This window comes from Drosophila rhopaloa, unplaced genomic scaffold (genome assembly GCF_018152115.1).
Source record: "Drosophila rhopaloa isolate 14029-0021.01 unplaced genomic scaffold, ASM1815211v1 contig_133, whole genome shotgun sequence".
In the NCBI taxonomy this organism is placed as follows: Eukaryota; Metazoa; Arthropoda; class Insecta; order Diptera; family Drosophilidae; genus Drosophila; species Drosophila rhopaloa.
Window position 1 is genome coordinate 224,945 of NW_025335010.1, and position 19,401 is coordinate 244,345.

At 40.3% G+C, this 19,401-nt stretch overlaps 1 protein-coding gene across 5 annotated transcripts in view; it reads left to right on the forward strand.

Annotated features, from left to right (window-relative positions):
- LOC108042362 (UDP-N-acetylglucosamine--peptide N-acetylglucosaminyltransferase 110 kDa subunit) overlaps positions 1 to 19,401 on the forward strand; it is a 177,457-nt gene that overhangs the window by 78,140 nt on the left and 79,916 nt on the right. The window contains exon 7 of one of the 5 annotated variants that reach the window (XM_044456584.1): positions 14,931 to 14,949. The exons of the other annotated variants lie outside the window; for them this stretch is intronic. Within the exon in view, the coding sequence (XP_044312519.1) occupies positions 14,931 to 14,934 (4 nt within the window). The 3' untranslated portion in view covers positions 14,935 to 14,949. Of the gene's footprint in view, positions 1 to 14,930; positions 14,950 to 19,401 lie in introns of those variants that run through there. 5 annotated transcript variants of the gene reach the window in all.

Here is a 19,401-nt window from a genome sequence, read left to right on the forward strand (position 1 = left end):
ATGTGTTCCCATTTAGACGGCAACTTCATAATCCCCCCCGTAGAAACTTACCTCCTTATTTGCGAAAATCTCTGACAGCCACTTTTCACAACCTTCTTTTGAGCCCAACTTTACACCAGTAAGGGTATTCGCCATGGTCAGGAACAGGTGATAGTCACTTGGCGCTATGTCCGGGCTATATGGTGGATGCGATAAAATCTCCCATCCGAGTTCCCGTAGCTTCTGACGAGTCATCAAAGAAGTGTGTGGTCTGACGTTGTCCTGGTGAAACACTACACCCTTCCTGTTGGACAATTCTAGTCGCTTCTGGTCGATTGCCAGCTTCAAGCGGTTTAGTTGTTCGCAGTAGATGGTACAATTAAGCGTCTGGCCATATGCTGGCCATATCCCACTTAACACAGAGTAAAACTTTCCAGGCCGTCAATCCCGGCTTGGCCAGTGTTTTGACGATTCACCGGCCTTCAACCACGACCTTTTTCGCTTGATATTGTCTTATGTGATCCATTTTTCGTCGCCAGTCACCAACCGCTTTAAAAATTGGTCGAGTTCATTCCGTTTCAGCAGCATATCGCATGCGTTGATTCTGTACAACAGGTTTTTTGCGTCAAATCATGCAGCACCCAAACTTCCATCTTTTTTTGTATCCAGCCTTCTGCAGACGGTTTAAAACGGTTTGGTGACTAACTCCTATCTCCTCGGCGATGTCACGAGATGTCCCATGCCGGTCTAGCTCGAAGTTTTTCATGATTTGATCGGTATTCGTCGTCACAGGTCTTCCGCCGGCTGGCTTATCCATGGTGTCGTTTTCACCTACCCTCAACTGACTTTCTCGTGTGCCAAATGCATCGTCGCGGACTGCGCAAAATTAGCCCTACTGTCAAGATTGTCCGTCACGTCATTTCCTTGACGTACTCCACTTTTGCAAGAGCACATTTTATTGATTTCTACCAAGGCATGTTAAAATCTTTGAATTCATGAAATATTAATTGGGTTAGATATTGGATTGACCCATGTGTGGCCTAACAACATAAATATGCGCTTAGGAACGAATCAAGTTTAAGCCAATTTGTTTCCGTTCTAGACCTATATCATTCCTACTTCGAGGCGACTAGAGCTGCTACCATAACCCATGCATCTGCAACTGACGAATGATAGGAACAGGGCACATCGCAGTCGGTGTCTACGCTTAGTGGTTGAGAAAACTTCAAACCAAATCATCTTTGGTTGTTGTTTTGCGAGCGGATGGTGCCTGCATACCCTACCGAATAAACACCATTTGCGTGAAGCTTTATTCTTCTGCATTCAGAAGAACACTGCTGAAGCTTACGGGGATTATACTCTTTCGAATGGGAGTACTAGTTTCGGCGCTTCAAAAGTGGTGATTTTGACACCGATGACAAGGAACGTCCCAGCCACGCATCGTTATCAACGCCAAGACCGAATATCCATGGATCCAAGCTCATGCTTTATATTTGGCGGGAATATTTGATGCTTTTGGGTCGGGCATTGAAGGAAGGAAAAACGGCCACAATTCGAGAAGCGGCACGACACAGTCATTTCGGAACATGACAAAGCTCGTCCTCATGTCCCAAAACCCGTCCAAAACTACTTGGAAACGTTGAAATGGGATGTTCTACAGCACCCGCCGTAATTCCCAGATATTGCCCCGTTAGATTACTATTTGTTCCGATTGATGGCACATGGGTTGGCTGATCAGCACTTCACCTCTTACGAGGAAACATGGATCGCATCAAAAGACGAACTGTTCTTCCGAGCTGCTAATTGACAGAAAGATGGGAAAAAGTAGTAGCTGGCGAAGGCCAATACTTGGAATAATCAATTTATCACTATTTTTGTCTCAATAAAGCCTTGTCTATTCTGAACCAGAACCAATTCCTTTGACTCAAAAGCTGTTAATTGTAGTTAATCTGTTAATCTATATGTCCATATGTACTCTTGTGAGGGTCAGTAACCCTTTTCTATGTTCGACTTCAAAATCGAAGGCCTGTAACTCAAGATTCCACCTAGATAAAAGAACGGTCGTGTTTTTGTTTTGCGCTCCGAATTTTCATTTTTCTTATTAAAACCACCGGGGTTTACTTAAATCTCTTTAACGTTTCTACACCTTTAAGTGTTTTCTAACAACTTTCCGTTCGCTTCGCGAGTGCATCGTGATTAACTTGTGTTCAGTAAACAAAAAGTTTTTATCATAATTTAATTCGGTGCTGGTTTGTTGTTATTGTTTACTATTGCCCCTCTTTTCAGTCTTTCTCTTCGTCGTTGAGCGCTGTTGGAACGGCACGAACCCCAACGGTCAAATCTCTCAGAGGTGTTTTATACCGGAGTTAATCGGTTATTAATCCCGCTCTCTCTCTCTTTCCGTTTCTATCTCGTTTCATGGTGCCTAACATCAAAGTTATTCGGTGTTTCGCTCCCGCTCTGTCACTCTTCTTGATCTCTCATTAAAAAGTTCTTGAGCGCTTTCGATTTTTTGTCCGTCATAGTGCACCGTGGTCCGTGGTCAGCGAAAATGGCTTTCTGTTCATTAAAAAATTGCAAGAAAGTTATCTCGGCTTGGCAGCAATGTATTCCCTGCCATACATGTGATAAAATTTATCACGCAAAGTGTCTTGGCTATTCTGGCCTGGTTCGTGATGCCATCGATAAGAGGAGTGGCCTGCGCTACTACTGCGATGAATGCATTGTATACGAAAACCAGGCAATAACTATTAGGCGACTCACAAAAAGCAGTGTTACGGAATTAATCCGGAACTGCCGTAAAAATAAGGGTTGCATGTGTTGTACCAAAAACGGTTACTTGTGTTCGGGTGCCCCAGCTAAAACATGTATTTGTTTCACGGCTCGCCCTAGACCTCTCATCACTGTATATTACAGCTAAGATCCGTAACAAAATCCAAGTTGATGATTTGAAGGTCGAACAATTTAAATTTTCTTATGCTAGGAAAATATCATCATTTAAGATTGGTATTCCTTGTGCTCTTTTTGCATCTGTTTCTGGCCCGAGGGCATATTTCTAAAAGAGTACGAAGCTAAGAGAAAAAAGAATAGTTCAGGGAAAATGGAAAACACCATTAAAGAACCATCCCCAGCGCCCTCCACATCCTCTTCTGTCCCAAAAAACTAGCATCCTCTTTTCTCCTTTGCTATCAGAATACAAGAGGCTTACTTAGTAAGCTGACTAAATTGTATTCGGATAGTTGTTCTTTCCCATATAATATTATGGTATGTACAGAGACCTGGTTAAGGCCGGATATTCTTAGCTCCGAAATTCTCCCGAGTAAGTACACAATTTATAGGCTTGATCGTCAGTCCAGACGGGGAGGTGGAGTCCTGATTGCTGTCGACTCCACCTTTTCGTCTGAATTACTAACTTTTGAAGAATTTTATGACATCGAATTCCTAGGTATAAAATGATCGTTTTCCTGCAGTTTTGTATATATTACTTGTTCATATATCCCACCATCATCTGAGTTCCCTATTTACGCAAATCACCTTTCCGTTATTCAGTCCATTTCCAAAAAACTGTCAAATCGAGATCAGTTAATAGTATTAGGTGATTGACTGGTCCGAATTTTATTCATGCACTAACATGGCTGAGGCCGTTAATATCTTTTATAATGCATTGAACTCCTTCTTTTGCCTGTGTTTTCCGTTATTCTATCCGTCAGTTTCAAATAAACCTCCATGGTTTAATAAGGAGTTGTCACACCTAAAAAATATAAAGTCAAGACTTTTCAATAAATTTAAAATGTCCGGTTTACATTCTGCCTTCTCTCGATACCTAAGGGCTAGGTCAATTTTTACCGTGCTTAACGCCCGGTGTTTTAAAAGCTATCTGACTCGTTGTAGGGTCCAATTTTCATAAGATCCAAAATAGTTTTATAATTTTTTTAGCACCAAGCGTTAATCAGCCTGTTACCCTGTTTGCCCAGTTTTTCAGACAACATATTCTGTTTCATCCCGTCCAAATCCATCTTATTCAAATGCCTTACCCAAGTCGAACTTAATTTTTTGTCCAAGGATAAGCGAAAGCACCCTTCTCTTGGATCTCCATAAAGTTAAACCAGTCTACTCACCTGGTCCGGACGGTGTTCCAGGCTGCGTGCTTAAATACTGTGCTGAAACTCTGTGTAGACCTCTGCACAAATTGTTTACCTTGGCTTTGAAAACTTCTCATTTCCCACTTACCTGGAAGGAGTCATTTGTTATTCCCCTTCATAAGAAAGGAAATAAATCGAATACAAGTAATTACAGAGGTATATCCAAATTATCCGCCATCCCAAAGCTTTTCGAAAACGTTATTACACCCCACTTGCAAAATCTTTGTAGATTAATTATATCTCCATGTCAACATGGATTTATTAGGCGAAGATCTACGACTACAAACCTGTTGGAGCTAACGTCTTTTGTAATAAATGGCTTCAGAAAGAACATGCAGACTGACGTAGTTTACACTGATTTTAGTAAAGCGTTTGATTACAGACAGTAAATCACTCGCTTCTTGTATTTAAGCCAGACTTATTAGGGTTTCCATGTGATCTTCTAACATGGATCTGAAGTTATTTGAGTGGTAGGACTCAACGAGTCCTCTTTAAAAACCTCCTCTTTTGAACCCACAATATGCAACGTATACGCTGGGTGGTTGCCTGTTGTCTAAAATTACGCATGTTGATGACCTTGGCGTCCTCCTTGACCCAAAACTTAAGTTTTGTGAGCATATTACTTCTATGGTGAATAATGCCAGGGGAGTACTTGGATTTATTAAAAGGTGGTTAAAGGAATTCGACCTGTTCATCTGTTCATTTCACTAGTCCGTCCAATCCTGGAGTACTGTTCAGCAGTTTGGAGTCCTCAGTATGGTGTACATATAGACCGGATAGAGTCTGTGCAAAAGAACTTTTTATTATTTGCTCTACGGGGCCTTAACTGGAATGCAAGCCTTATTTTACCATCCTGCTCTTGTAGGCTTCTCCTAATTAATCTACCATCCTTAGTAAACCGTAGAACGATGCTTGGCACAACTTTTATCTATAAACTTATTCACGGAGATGTGGACAGTCCCGAGTTACTGGGTCGCATAAGCTTCTCCGTGCCTAATAGAATTACCAGGAACTATGTTCCTCTTACAGTAAATATTTGTAGATCTTTGAGATGCATGAACCGTTTAGAGTACTGTGTAACGACTATAATAGACTATACCATATTATTTCTACTACCGACTCTTTACCAAGCCTAAAAGCATTAATTTTATCTTACTTAGCACAAAATTAGAATTATTGTTAGTCTCGTACGTATTTCTAATCTTAGTCTGCCCGCTTCTACATTGTGCTTTTTAACTTCTCACGATCTCGTTTTTACGCCTATTAGGCTCCGCGCGTAACAAGCACTGCTTTGTGTCGTAAGGGCCACTTGTTTGCGCTGATCATAGTGAATAAACGTCCAAAAAAAAAAATAATTAATAGAAATAACCTACCTGCTAAGTCCTTTTGCCCAATGAGCCACTTCGAACTAGGATGGTCCGTTATTACTTTGAACGGATACCTTCCACGTATGGCCAGAACTTACTGATGGTAGTTGTCGACATGAAGGGGATCGACACCAGTCGCAGATGCATTGCACTGAATCGGCTTAGAAAAATCCGGTGTTAATAATACTAGCGTTTTTAGGCCTTCTTCTCGAGTTCATACCTTTTTATCCTATTCACTGCTCGTACAGCTATCGTTATATCGTTAAAAAGATTTTAGGCCTTCTTCATTGAGTTCATATCTGTTCGCGCACTTTGCGTTTGAAATTTGTTGAATAGTGTAAGGCGGGAGCGGGAGCGCAATAAATATCTAATCGCTCTCGCGAATTCGCCCCGTCTCTCGCCCCCGTCGTTAAGTTAGGCTTAAGCATGTTTATATTGAAATTAAAAGCCAGTGTTATATCGAACTCGATCCAAACCGCACTCCCTTTCGTCACTCTCTTCGTCGGTATTAAAATCGTCCGAGATCCACCAAATCACGTATTTGTTAATACAAAAGAGTATTAAGTTTTTTTCAAGATTAATATTAATATAATTATTTACTATATCAGAAAAAAAAAAAAAAAATCACCAACCATTTGGCTCGAGCGTTGCTCGATTCTGGTTCACAAGTAAATTTTGTGACCGACGAGCTCGCTCAGAGACTTCAGATTAAGAGAGAGGACGTGTGTTTGAGCTTGCGGGGCATTGGTGGAACTAATGCTCAAGCAACCAAAAAAATACACACGATAGTCAAGTCGCGAGTGGGTAGCAGTCAATTGTCGTCCGAATTTTACATATTAAAAAATATTTCTGGTTATCATCCGGATCAAACGGTGAACACCAGCGGCTGGAGGGTGCCTGAAAATATTCAATTGGCAGATCCATTCTTCTTCAAGCCCCAAAAAATAGACATGCTTATAGGCGCAGACTCGTTCTTTGAACTATTGTCAGTCGGCCAGATAAAGCAAGGGCCTGAGTTTCCCATTTTGCAGAAAACAGTTCTCGGCTGGATAGTGTCAGGGAGATGTGCCTCAGAAAAAATAAGAAATGCTGAAAAGTTGGTACATCTCAGCTGCCAGGAGGAAGTGTTGGAGTCAATAGACACAACCCTGCAGAAATTTTGGTCTGTGGAGGACTTGCCGCCCAAGGCCAAGGTCCATACTCCTGAGCAGCAACTTTGTGAGCAACACTTTGAGAAAAATACTCAAAGATTGTCGTCCGGAAGATTTTCGGTTCGTTTGCCGTTCAAATCTGACCCAAACACTCTTGGTTCATTATATGAAGTTGCGAAACGTAGATTTTTGTCGCTTGAAAGGAGATTATCCAAAGATCCTTCTTTAAAAAAGATGTATCTGGAATTCATGGAAGAATATGAAGCCATGGGCCACATGTCTTCCACTAACAATAAAATTCCAGGCAGTTCGCACTATTTCATTCCGCACCAATGCGTGCTGCGACCTCAAAGCACCTCGACAAAGTTGAGAGTGGTATTCGACGCCTCGAGCCGTACATCGACGCAGGTCGCGTTGAATGACATCTTGATGGTTGGCCCCACCATTCAAGAGGAGCTGTATTCGACCCTTCTTCGGTTCAGACTGCACAAGTTTGCGCTTGCAGCAGACGTAAAAAAGATGTATCGTCAAGTAATGGTTGACGAAGCTGACCGAAACTTTCAGCTCATAGTGTGGAGACGAGATCCATCTGAGTCTCTAAAAATTTTCAAGCTCAACACCGTGACTTATGGAACTTCACCAGCACCCTATCTGGCGATTCGGTGTTTAATGCGGCTTGGAGAGATCGCGCAGGATTCGTGTCCAAAAGCCGCTAAGGTCATTCAGAATGACTTTTATGTTGACGATTTGTTGACTGGCGCCAGATGCGTTGAGGACCTGCTAAGCCTTCGAGACGAAGTTTCTCAGGCATTGCAAGAGGCAGGATTTGAATTGGCAAAGTGGTTTTCTAACTGCCCAGAGTTGTCCGCATCTGAAAGCGCTGTCATGCCGCTAACGGCAGACTCAGACGTAACTAAAATCCTTGGTTTGGTTGCCGGGTAAAGATTACTTTCAATTTCGGTTGGATGACTTTTCGATCCGCTTGGCCTATTGTGTCCTCTAGTGACTAGGGCAAAAATGTTGTTGCAGGAACTGTGGCTTCGAAAGTTAGACTGGGACGAGTCTCTGCCGATGCAACTGCAGACATCTTGGGAAGCCTTTAAGAGAACGCTGTTGCAGCTGCCCAAGATCAAGGTATCGCGATTCGTTTATACAGACGCCAAAGTCCCGGCAGAAATACATGGTTTCGCTGACGCTTCCATGGGAGCATATGGAGCGTGCATCTACGTTCGCACTAGTACCGCTGAAGGTTTAAAAGTATCTTTATTGACAGCAAAATCCAAAGTAGCTCCCCTCAAGACGAAAACTTTGCCTCGCCTTGAGTTGTGCGCAGCTCACCTTCTTGCGGATCTTTATTTATTGCTTAATTTTCCGATTACAAAAGTGTTCCTCTGGACGGATTCGGAGATCACTTTGCATAGGATCAAAACGCATCCTTCGTCGTTGTCAGTTTTTGTCTCAAACCGAGTTGCGGAGATTCAAGAGTGGTCGGAAAAAGCAATCTGGAGACATGTCCCCACGAAAGTAAACCCAGCGGACATTGTGTCACGGGGATGTGACGTTGAGGAACTTACAGCTTCCATTTGGTTCGCTGGGCCGTCGTTTTTGCTCGATGCAGAAAAAGATTGGCCTGTAAATCGACACTTCGAAGTACCTGCTGATGTCGTGTCGATGGAATTACGCAAATCAGCATTGGCGCTTGTGGTAATTCCAGAGCCCAATTATGTGCTTCAGAAAATAGAATCCTTTTCGTCGCACATAAGGCTTCTAAGGGTTTTCGTGTGGGTCTTACGGTTTATTCAAAGGTGTAAAAAAGTGTCGCAGCCCTTTGAAAAAAGTATAACACCAAGAGAACTGAATTTTGCGTTCGAGAAAATAGTGGAAGTGATCCAATCTCACGAGTTCAGTGACGACATGGGTAAAATTCGAAAAAATAAACCGGTAGCAACGAATATACAAAAACTAAGCCCTTTTCTTCAGGAGAAAAAATTAGATTGGTGTTCCTCGACATTGCTGCGAGTTGGGGGTCGGTTATTGAATGCTTCTATCCCGTACGAAGCCAAATTCCAAAGCGTTTGATTACAGACAGTAAATCACTCGCTTCTTGTATTTAAGCCAGACTTATTAGGGTTTCCATGTGATCTTCTAACATGGATCTGAAGTTATTTGAGTGGTAGTGTTGAGGGTTTACCTGAAGTTGTATTATTAATATCCGATCGAAAGACCAAATTTAAAATGCGCGTCTCAGATTTGTACGTCGTTCACATAGACACTTTATTTCGGAAGTGGTCGCCTCTTCTGTCGGCGTTGCCAATTCGGTTTTTACAAAAATTCTTATTTTAAAAGAGCTAAATTATAAATGCATTCTTCAACACTGATCGTCTGTTATATGTTTAAATTTAAACTAAAAATATATAAATGTTCAACATTCTCCTCCCAAGTATTGCATTATAATTAAGTTGGCAATACTTAAGCTCTTACATTGTTTTCTTAACATCTAATTTAATTAACTTAACAATGGGTCTCTTGTAGATGTTTCCTTTTATCTTAACGTCTACAATTCGAACAGTGTTATCTTTGGCAGGATAGGTTTTTACAATAATACCTTTTGGCCAAACGTTTCTTGGTAAATCTGCATCCATAACCAGCACAATATCTCCTTCCTTTAAATTATCAAATTTTTTAACCCATTTACGGCTATACAGAATATATTGCCTGTATTCTTTTCTCCACTTGACCCAAAAAATATCAGCCAGTCTCTGAGAAGCCTTCCACATATTTAACAATTTTAGGTCTCCATCCGACACATCAGAATGGAAAGATTCTCGAAAATTTGGACCAATTAATATATTATTTGGCGTAAAAGGCTCTTCATCTGGTAAATCAGATGACACAAACAAGAGTGGACGACTGTTCATCATGAATTCAATTTCGCAAAACAAAGTTTTAAGTGTGTACTCTTTTGGGAACCGTTCTTTAAGTAAAAAACATAAATATTTTTTAATAGATTGAATTAATCTCTCCCAGGCTCCTCCCATATGAGGCGACAACGGGGGATTAAACGACCATGTGCAATTTTTTTGTGCCAAGAACTCTGTCATTTCGTCATTTGACCAATTGTCAATTATTATCTTAAGATCCTTACTTGCTCGTTTAAAATTGGTCCCATTGTCTGAGTATAATTCTATTGGAAAGCCACGACGGCAACCAAACTGACGAAACACATGCATAAATGCATTACAAGACAAGTCCTCTGCTATTTCTAAATGAACTGCACGAGTGGTCATACAAGTAAAAATTACACCATACCTTTTTACATGACTTCTGTTTACCAATACCTCGATGGGACCGAAGTAATCTATTCCAACTTTTAGGAAAGCTCTTTCTGTTGGTTCAATTCTGCATTTAGGAAGCTGTCCCATTAGAGCTGTCTGTAGCTTAGCACGTCTATTCTTACAAAATTGACACTCACGAATTATTTTCTTCACCGTATTTCTACATCTAATTATCCAATATTTCATTCTAAGATTAGAAATTACCGTCTCAGTAAAAATATGACAATTTTGTTTATGGTAAAAAAAGATCAGCAGCGCAGTGATTGGATGGTCGTTACTAAGAAGTATCGGATTCTTTGCGTTCATGTTATAGTCCACGTCATTCAAATTGTCCAATCTCCCTTTTAATCTGAGTAGTCCGTCGGTTGTAAAATATAATGGTAAAGCTTTTAAGCGACTTGAGTTCCCTATTGACTCTCCTTTTTGTAGACTTTGAATTTCAGCTTGAAAGGAATCCGATTGAATTTTTCTGTTAATTATATTTTCGGCATCAACTAACTCATTAGCTGTAAGTTCGCCATAAAGGCGAAGTTCTTTGTTGCTCCTGAGATTTTTCACAAATCGAAGTAGCCAAGCGGTTGTTCGTAAAAACCTTGTCCAACTGGAGAATCTGCTTACATCAGGTAAAACAAATGTACGTTTTGCTTCAGATATTACATTTACGTATTCGTTTGTGTCGTCATCTTCAAAGGTTATTTGACTTGTTGGCCATTTTTTAATATTGGTATTCAAGAATTCTGGGCCTTTTATCCACGAATTGTTCTTTTCCAAATCTACCTTTACGACCCTTGTGGCTTCATCAGCGGGATTGATTTTTGACGGAACATATCTCCAATCACGAACGTTGGTTAGTTCTTGAATTTCACCTAACCGCTGGGATACGAAGGTTTTAAATCTCTTACTGCTAGACCTTAGCCAGTACAAAATAATTTGAGAGTCAGTCCACAAATATATTTTATTTATTTTCAAATTTAATGTTTCTAGTAGTGCTTTGCTCATTCTTGCACCTAATAAAGCACCCTGTAATTCCAATCTTGGGATCGACACAGGCTTAAGAGGAGCGACTCGTGACTTCGCTGTTATCAACATGCAATCGATTGTCTCATTTTTTTCAAATCGAATGTAAGCGCATGCTGCATATGCAAATTTTGATGCGTCAGTAAATATGTGCAACTGAATGTCGCATTCTGTGATTGGCAATGTTGTCATAAGTCTGGGAATTGCAAAGTTTCGGATTTTTCGAAAAGAATCGCAGAGTGTTTTCCAAATCGCAAAATGTTCGTCAATGATTTGGTCGTCCCAGCCAATACCGCTATCCCATATAGCTTGCAAAAGTATTTTGTTAGTTATGTGCTTTTGTAAATTGAAGATTATAGGCGAATGTGTCGGTTTCGTAATTCCACATTAGCCCTAGCACACGTTCTTCTGTAAGTGTTTTGATTTTATGAGAAGCCTGAGCATTATTTTGACCATTGACAGTATTTATTTGATTCAGAACCTCTGCTGAATTTGATATCCAATTACACATTTGGAAGCCACCTTTTTGATGTACAAATGAAATGTCTTTGATCAGTTGAACAGCACTGTCAATGTAATCGTCCATATAATGCTTGGTTATAATGTCTTGACAGGCCTTGGGATACTTCTGTTGGAAATCATTCGCGTTGTAATTTCTTACTTGTTGAGCTATACTCGGACTGCATTTGGCTCCGAAAAAGATAACTTGGATTTCATAAACGTCCGGAGGGCCCTGTCTTCTATCCCCTCTCCATAGAATTCTTTGAGCATGTCTATCTGTCTCAGGTACTTGGATTTGCAGAAACATTTCTTTAATGTCTCCTACGAAAACTATTTTCTTTTCTCTGAAGTTCATAAGAACGGAAGATAATTGATTATAGAGGTCAGGTCCAGGTAGTAAAAAATCATTCAAGCAATAGTTGTGGCTTTTAGAAGCGGCATCAAACACTATTCGCAGTTTTCCTGGTTTGTTGATGTTTTGTACACCAAAATGCGGAAGATAGTAAGTCAGTGGTGTTTTAATGTTAGCTTCTGTCGAGCTTAGCTTTTTTAAATACCCTTTTGAAATATAAGATTCCATTACTTCGGAATATTTTTGTCCATAGTCGGGATTCTTGTCAATTTTACGTTCGCATGATAGTAACCTAGACATAGCGTTATTATAGCTTTCAGGAAGCTGTAGGTTATCTTTTTCCAGAAAAGTCCGCACTCAAACCTGTCACCTACTCGCTTTAAAGTATTGTCAACAATACTTATGCATCTTTGTCGTCTACAGACATTGGAAAGTCTTTTTGAGTCGAGAGTTCGTTTTCGATTGACCAGTAAGACTTTACTAGGTTATGAAGCTCATCCAAATCGTCAGTTTCTGTAAAATGGTTGGTTACATGTAGTGTATGATTTGTCTCGTTCGACTGTCTTTCAGGTTGTGTTAAACCATGCACGACCCAACCTAACCATGTGCTGCTAGCAACCGGACCGTCAAAGGATTCGTACTTCAACTTGCGTGATACAATAAGAGACCAGTTGTCTTGTCCTATTAGAATTCTAGGATGTGCCCGATCGTAAGAGCAATGGGTAAAGTTCTTTAAAAACTGAAAGTTGTCTGTCATGTCGTCTATGTTTAAGGTTTGCAGCGGCAAATTGAGACTAGAAACAGTCCTTACCCTTCTCATCGTGTGTGTCTTAGTATTAGAACCACTGCCTTTGATGCGTACGCTGACTACTTTAGAGTAATCTTGTTCATATGTTTCATTGTTAGTCCATTGCATTTTCAAAGGCTTTGTTGGACCGACAAGACCTAAATCGTTAGCTAACTTTTCATCAACTAAGGAAATGGTGGACGCTTCATCAAGAAGAGCATATGTTTCAATCGTATTTTGTGGTCCCATAAGAGTGACATGTACCACTTTTAACAAAACTTTGTTTGTATTCCAGTTAACGTTGCAATTCTTTTCTGTGTTACTTGAGACTGTCTGTTCACTACCCTCAGACTTGCATGATTGTATGTTTTGAGATTTGTCTTTATGTAGAAGACTATTATGACTGTAACTACAATTATTTCTGTTACATTTGCCTTTTACGATTGCAGTCTTTAAGTAAATGGTTTTTACCAAGGCACGAAATACACAGGTTATTTTGAGTTACATGCTCCCAGCGTTTGTCAACATTTAAATCTTTAAATTTAGTGCAAGTATTCACGTAGTGATCAGTCAGTTTGCAAAAATTGCAAAAACCTTTCACCTGAGCTTTGCCTGTGCCATCCCGAATACCCGAAACCGTCAAAGTGGTGTCTCTAGACTTGCTGATAATGTGGCCAAATCCTAAAGTGGTGGCAGCTTTGATAGTCTCACCTAGCCACGAATGAAAAATGATTATTTTTGGGTCAATTTTTTCTTTTAACTTTTGATAGTATTTTACGAAGGCAATACGTTGATGCATGGGAAGCTTGTCTAAAACCTCATCGAAAATTAAAGGGTTTCGTATTTGATCTATATCACCGATATTCAGCAAAGTGTGAACCAGATTGGTGATTATGTCATAGAATGCAAAAAGTTTGTCGTATTTGTCGTCTCTAATAACTGGGAACTGTTTGATTTTGTCAAGGAGCAATCTTATTATGTAACATGGGTCTCCAAAACGCTCTTTAAGGATTTCAATAATGGTGTCGACATTTTCTGGTAAAATTAAAAGTGCCTGAACACATTCTTTGGCACGTCCTCCTAAAGCTTTTCTGAGTCTACTTAAGTTTTCATAGTCATTGAAATTACAAATTTTAGTACTATTTTCAAACTCTGCATAGAATATGGGCCACTCTAATGGGTCCCCTGAAAACGATGGAAGATCTTGTTTGATCGTCTGCCTGGCCATGAATGTTTCGATATCGTTATGGTTAGATAATTTGTTTTCAGACATAGTATCGTTTTGAAACTTAAGCTTACGTTGAGCTCCATTGACCCACTCACGCGTACGGAAATCTTTGTTGTCGTCGTCATATTGTTCCAGATTGTCCAGATTGTTGTCATCTATTTGGCTGCCTGCATCGGATCCCAATTGGGCCAAATATAATTGCTGCTCGAGATCCAATTGTTCCTGTTGAAATTGTAGCCGTGCTCGCTCTTGTTCCTGTTTTGCCAGTTGATCACGTAGCTCCTGTTGTTTCTTAGAGTACTCAAGCTGTACCTGAAGTCGTTGCACCTTGGCTGAACTGCGGGAGGATTGACTTCCTCCGAAGTGTATGCGGTTTCCATGCGGATGTACGGATTCATTCACTGCGTTTATAATCGCCGGTGTAGATGCAACCAGTGTTTGGTTGCGATTTTCTAGAATTGTGTCCCTTGTGGTCGAAAGATCGGGTCGCGGTGTGTCGTCAGGTCGATTTCTTTTTATGTCCTGTTGGTGCCATGATTGCTGTCTGCGTCTTGTTTTCACCTCACAGAGATCGTAGAGAAATCATTTATTGCGTCGTAGATTCCGAATTTCACAATATTACGATATATTGCAAGCTTTCGCGAATACACACACACAACTCAAGTCGTCGTCTATGTGAGCGTGTATGTGAAGTCCTGAGGAAGCGAAAACTGAGGTTGCGAAAACTATTTTTCAATCCATTTGCTGTTCAGTTGACATCGAAGGACCATGTTGAGGGTTTACCTGAAGTTGTATTATTAATATCCGATCGAAAGACCATGTTGAGGGTTTACCTGAAGTTGTATTATTAATATCCGATCGAAAGACCAAATTTAAAATGCGCGTCTCAGATTTGTACGTCGTTCACATAGACACTTTATTTCGCAAGTGGTCGCCTCTTCTGTCGGCGTTGCCAATTCGGTTTTTACAAAAATTCTTATTTTAAAAGAGCTAAATTATAAATGCATTCTTCAACACTGATCGTCTGTTATATGTTTAAATTTAAACTAAAAATATATAAATGTTCAACAGGTAGGACTCAACGAGTCCTCTTTAAAAACCTCCTCTTTTGAACCCACAATATGCAACGTATACGCTGGGTGGTTGCCTGTTGTCTAAAATTACGCATGTTGATGACCTTGGCGTCCTCCTTGACCCAAAACTTAAGTTTTGTGAGCATATTACTTCTATGGTGAATAATGCCAGGGGAGTACTTGGATTTATTAAAAGGTGGTTAAAGGAATTCGACCTGTTCATCTGTTCATTTCACTAGTCCGTCCAATCCTGGAGTACTGTTCAGCAGTTTGGAGTCCTCAGTATGGTGTACAAGTTAACACGCGCCAAAAGAATTTGGAAAAATTGCCAAATTGCTGTCCGGATCCGACGGCCAACACGCGCAAGGGCGAAACTGCTGATCGCGCATTCCCGGGGCAGTTGCCCGAGGCTCGGTCCCAACACGCTTGCAGCGAGTGCTTGTCGCTAGCTGGATACGGAATGCTGACATCGCACTTAGGCGGCTGCGCTGCAGCGCAAATAAGGGCTTCATGGTGCGACCGGGACAGACCTTCAAGTTAGTTTAAAACTGAACTCCGCAGCTATAGCTGGCGATCAACATTATACTTAACAATCCATTGTATGAATTAAAATATCTTTGGCTTGAAAAGGCTTAAGTGAAATAAAGAAATACCTTGGTATCTAAATAAATAAACACAATTAAATAACTGTCGCCCAACAGGAATAATTTTCAAAAATCCACCAAAATTAAATTAAAAAAAAAAAGTGAAAAAGTGGAATCAATTGAAAATCTAGAACCCAATAAAATTAAATCAAATTCCAAAAAGTGGAACGAATATTACAAAAGTGCAAGTGTTTATGTGAACGCAAATAAAACAGAACGCGCAACAAAGTTTGGCGAGAAAACAAAATATTTGCAAGTTTATAACCAAGAGAGGAACGAAAGGGAGCTGCAGGGAAACACCTCGCCCCCTCCGCGGGAATAATATTGAGCAAAAGGGAGCTGTAGGGAAACCCCTCGCCCCCCTCCGTGGGAGTAACTGAGCAACAGGGAGCTGTAGGGAAACCCCTCGCCCCCCTCCGCGGGAATAATTGAGCAAAAGGGAGCTGTAGGGAAACCCCTCGCCCCATCCGTGGGATCTACAGCAACAGCAGCAGAATCCAGCAACAATTATAAGAATATTTAAGAAAATGTAAGTAGGCTATTTGTCCGAATTATTATATTAAATAAAAACTCAAACATAAAACCGTTCGCTGAATCTGTGAGAAATAAAACTATTGAACTTAAATAACACTTACCGTGTCGTCTCGTATTTCAAAAAATACACCGGGAGAATTGGTTCAAATTTTTACCAAATATGAAATATTTTAAAACCAAAGTTTTTGTGTAAATTTTTTTTTTGGAAGAAGCCAAAATCGATAAATTCACCGAAAGAAATAATATAAAAAATACACAAGATAATATTTTAGAACTTAAAAACATTTATGAATAGTAAATAAAACTTTATATTTCTTAAACAACGTTTTTAATGATATTTGATTTTATTTATCCCCGCTAATTTAATCAATAATATAAAAAAACAACTCTTGATCAATTTTTATGATGACCATATATTTTTACCAATATTAACACATGTCTGATACAGACGAGGACATTTTAGAAGAGTATAGGAAGCTCTTAGAAACCAAAATAAAAAAGCATACAACGAAAGAAAATCAGGATTTTAACGAAGAGGGTAGCCACGCGTCGACCAGTGGGAACACAGGCAAGGTACTTATCCGGAAGAGTGCCTTCGATATAGAAAATCTTGAAACTAGTAGACAGCACAGACAAGCAGAAATGCAGCCAGAACAATTAGCAAATATGGAGGCCGCAATAAATCAGGCACTTCAAACACAGCAGGCGCAATTTGACGAAAAATTAGCCGCAATTATGGGGGAGCTAAATTTACTAAGAAAAACTCCGAAAGTTCAAACATTCCAAGAGATTCAAATAGAACCTGAAAAACAATGTAATGAGCCCCTGGACATTATCAAGTCCGTCCCAGAATTCGACGGGAAACAAGAAAATTATGTTTCCTGGATACAAGCTGCTATCGCAGCCTACAATGTATTTGAGCCCTATGAAGGGAGCAGTCGCTTTTACCAAGCGGTCGCAATCCTCAGAAATAAAGTAAGGGGACCGGCAGCTGCCGTATTAGCTTCATTTAATACGGTGCTAAATTTTCATGCCATATTGGCACGTTTAGACTTTACGTATGCCGACAAAACTCCGACACACGTAATACAACAGGAATTAAGCCTGTCCAGACAGGGCGACCTGCCCCTACTCAAATATTATGACGAAGTAGAACGGAAGCTAACGCTTCTGACAAACAAAACAATAATGACGCACGACGCCGCCGCGGCGTCTGTTTTAAACACACAATTTAGGAGCGACGCTTTACACGCGTTTATATCAGGTTTAAAAAAATCATTAAAAGTAGCTGTTTTTCCAGCACAACCACCTGATTTACCGTCGGCATTAGCATTAGCTCAAGAAGCCGAATCGAGTAATGAAAGGAGTATTTTCGCGGCCACTTTCGCTCGACATAACGACGAAAAGACTTATAGGCCAACTAACCAAAACAACCAGCGACAGGCTGGTTGGAAAAATTCACAATACCAAGAGCAAAATCAAAATTCGGGGGCGATCAAAAAAAACCCTCATTTCATAAGACCTCAAAGAGGAGGCAATAATCAAACTGGTTCGTCCCGGCAAAAAATACACACTAATGGGGGAAATAATCAGGGACAAACTAAAACAGAACCGATGGAGGTGGACGCCACCTCATCTCGATTCAGGCAACCCACGACATGGCAAAAGGGACAGTCAGCACGAACACAACAAAAAATCAACTTCATGCCAGAAGAAGAATCTGGTGGAGAAGATTATGAGTCCGTTGCTCAGGCGTCCGCCACGGAAATACAGGATGATCTAGATGCAGATGAGTCTTGTAATTTTTTAGGGTAAAGTCCCTGCTTCCATACGTCACACGTAGGCTAGCAGGAAGAGAAATAAAATTGTTAATTGACACGGGCACCTCGAAGAATTTCATCTCTCCACTCCCGGGGCTCAAAGGCATCGTGGCAGTGGATACCCCATTCGACGTAAAATCAATCCATGGCATTACTAAGATAAATAAAAAATGCCTGATTTCGGTATTCAAGGCTAAAACTCCTTTTTTTATCCTTAGCGCTCTTAAAGACTTTGACGGTATTATCGGGCTCGATTTACTTAAACAAGTAAATGCGAAACTCGATTTTACTGGAAATGTTCTACACACCAATAACGGAACTGAGAAAATTCAGTTTACAAGAGTTGAGAATGTAAATTTCATTAAAATCAATAATGGTGACGTGCCCCCCGCAGTAAAAACTGCTTTTGATAAAATAATAATAAAAAACCATAAAGCCTTCGCCGATCCAGACGAGGCGCTACCTTTCAACATTAACACGGTAGCTACGATAAAAACGGATGGGGAGCCGGTATATTCCAGATCATACCCGCACCCCATGGGTGTAACCGAGTTCGTCAACGCAGAGGTTAAACAACTTCTAGCGGACGGCGTAATAAGGCCATCCAAATCTCCTTATAACAACCCAACCTGGGTTGTAGATAAAAAAGGAATTGACCAAAACGGGTTTAAAAAAAGCGATTGGTTATCGACTTTAGGAAGTTGAACCAAAAAACAGTGGACGATAGATACCCTATCCCTATGATTTCGACAATACTGTCAAATATGGGAGAGTCCAAATTTTTTACCACTCTTGACCTCAAGTCAGGTTTCCACCAGATAGAACTGGCAGAGAAAGACCGAGAAAAAACGGCTTTTTCGATAAATAACGGCAAATACGAATTCTGTAGACTGCCTTTCGGACTCAAGAATGCTCCAAGTATTTTCCAGAGAGCCATAGATGATGTTTTAAGAGAAGGAATATCTAAGATATGCTACGTTTATGTCGATGATGTTATAATATTCTCCAAAACCAAAGAAGACCATATTAACGATATCAATTGGGTATTACAAAAACTTCTTGAGGCCGGCATGAGAGTATCCCAAGAAAAGTCAAAGTTCTTTAAAAAGAGCGTTGAATATCTGGGATTCATAGTGTCACAAGGGGGGCTGCGGACATCACCTGAAAAAGTGAAGGCTATCAAAGAGTTCCCCCCCAAAAACTTTGTTTGAACTTAGATCCTTTCTAGGACTAGCAAGTTACTACAGGTGCTTCATTAAAAACTTCGCGGCAATCGCCAGGCCCTTAACAAGTATCCTTAAAGGCGAAAACGGAAAGACGAGCAAATATCAGTCAAGGAAAATTAATATCGATCTTAATAAAGAACAAAGTGAAACATTCCACAGACTAAGAGACATCCTAGCGTCAGAAGATGTTTTACTTTCCTATCCAGACTTTAAGAGACCGTTCGATTTAACAACGGATGCGTCAG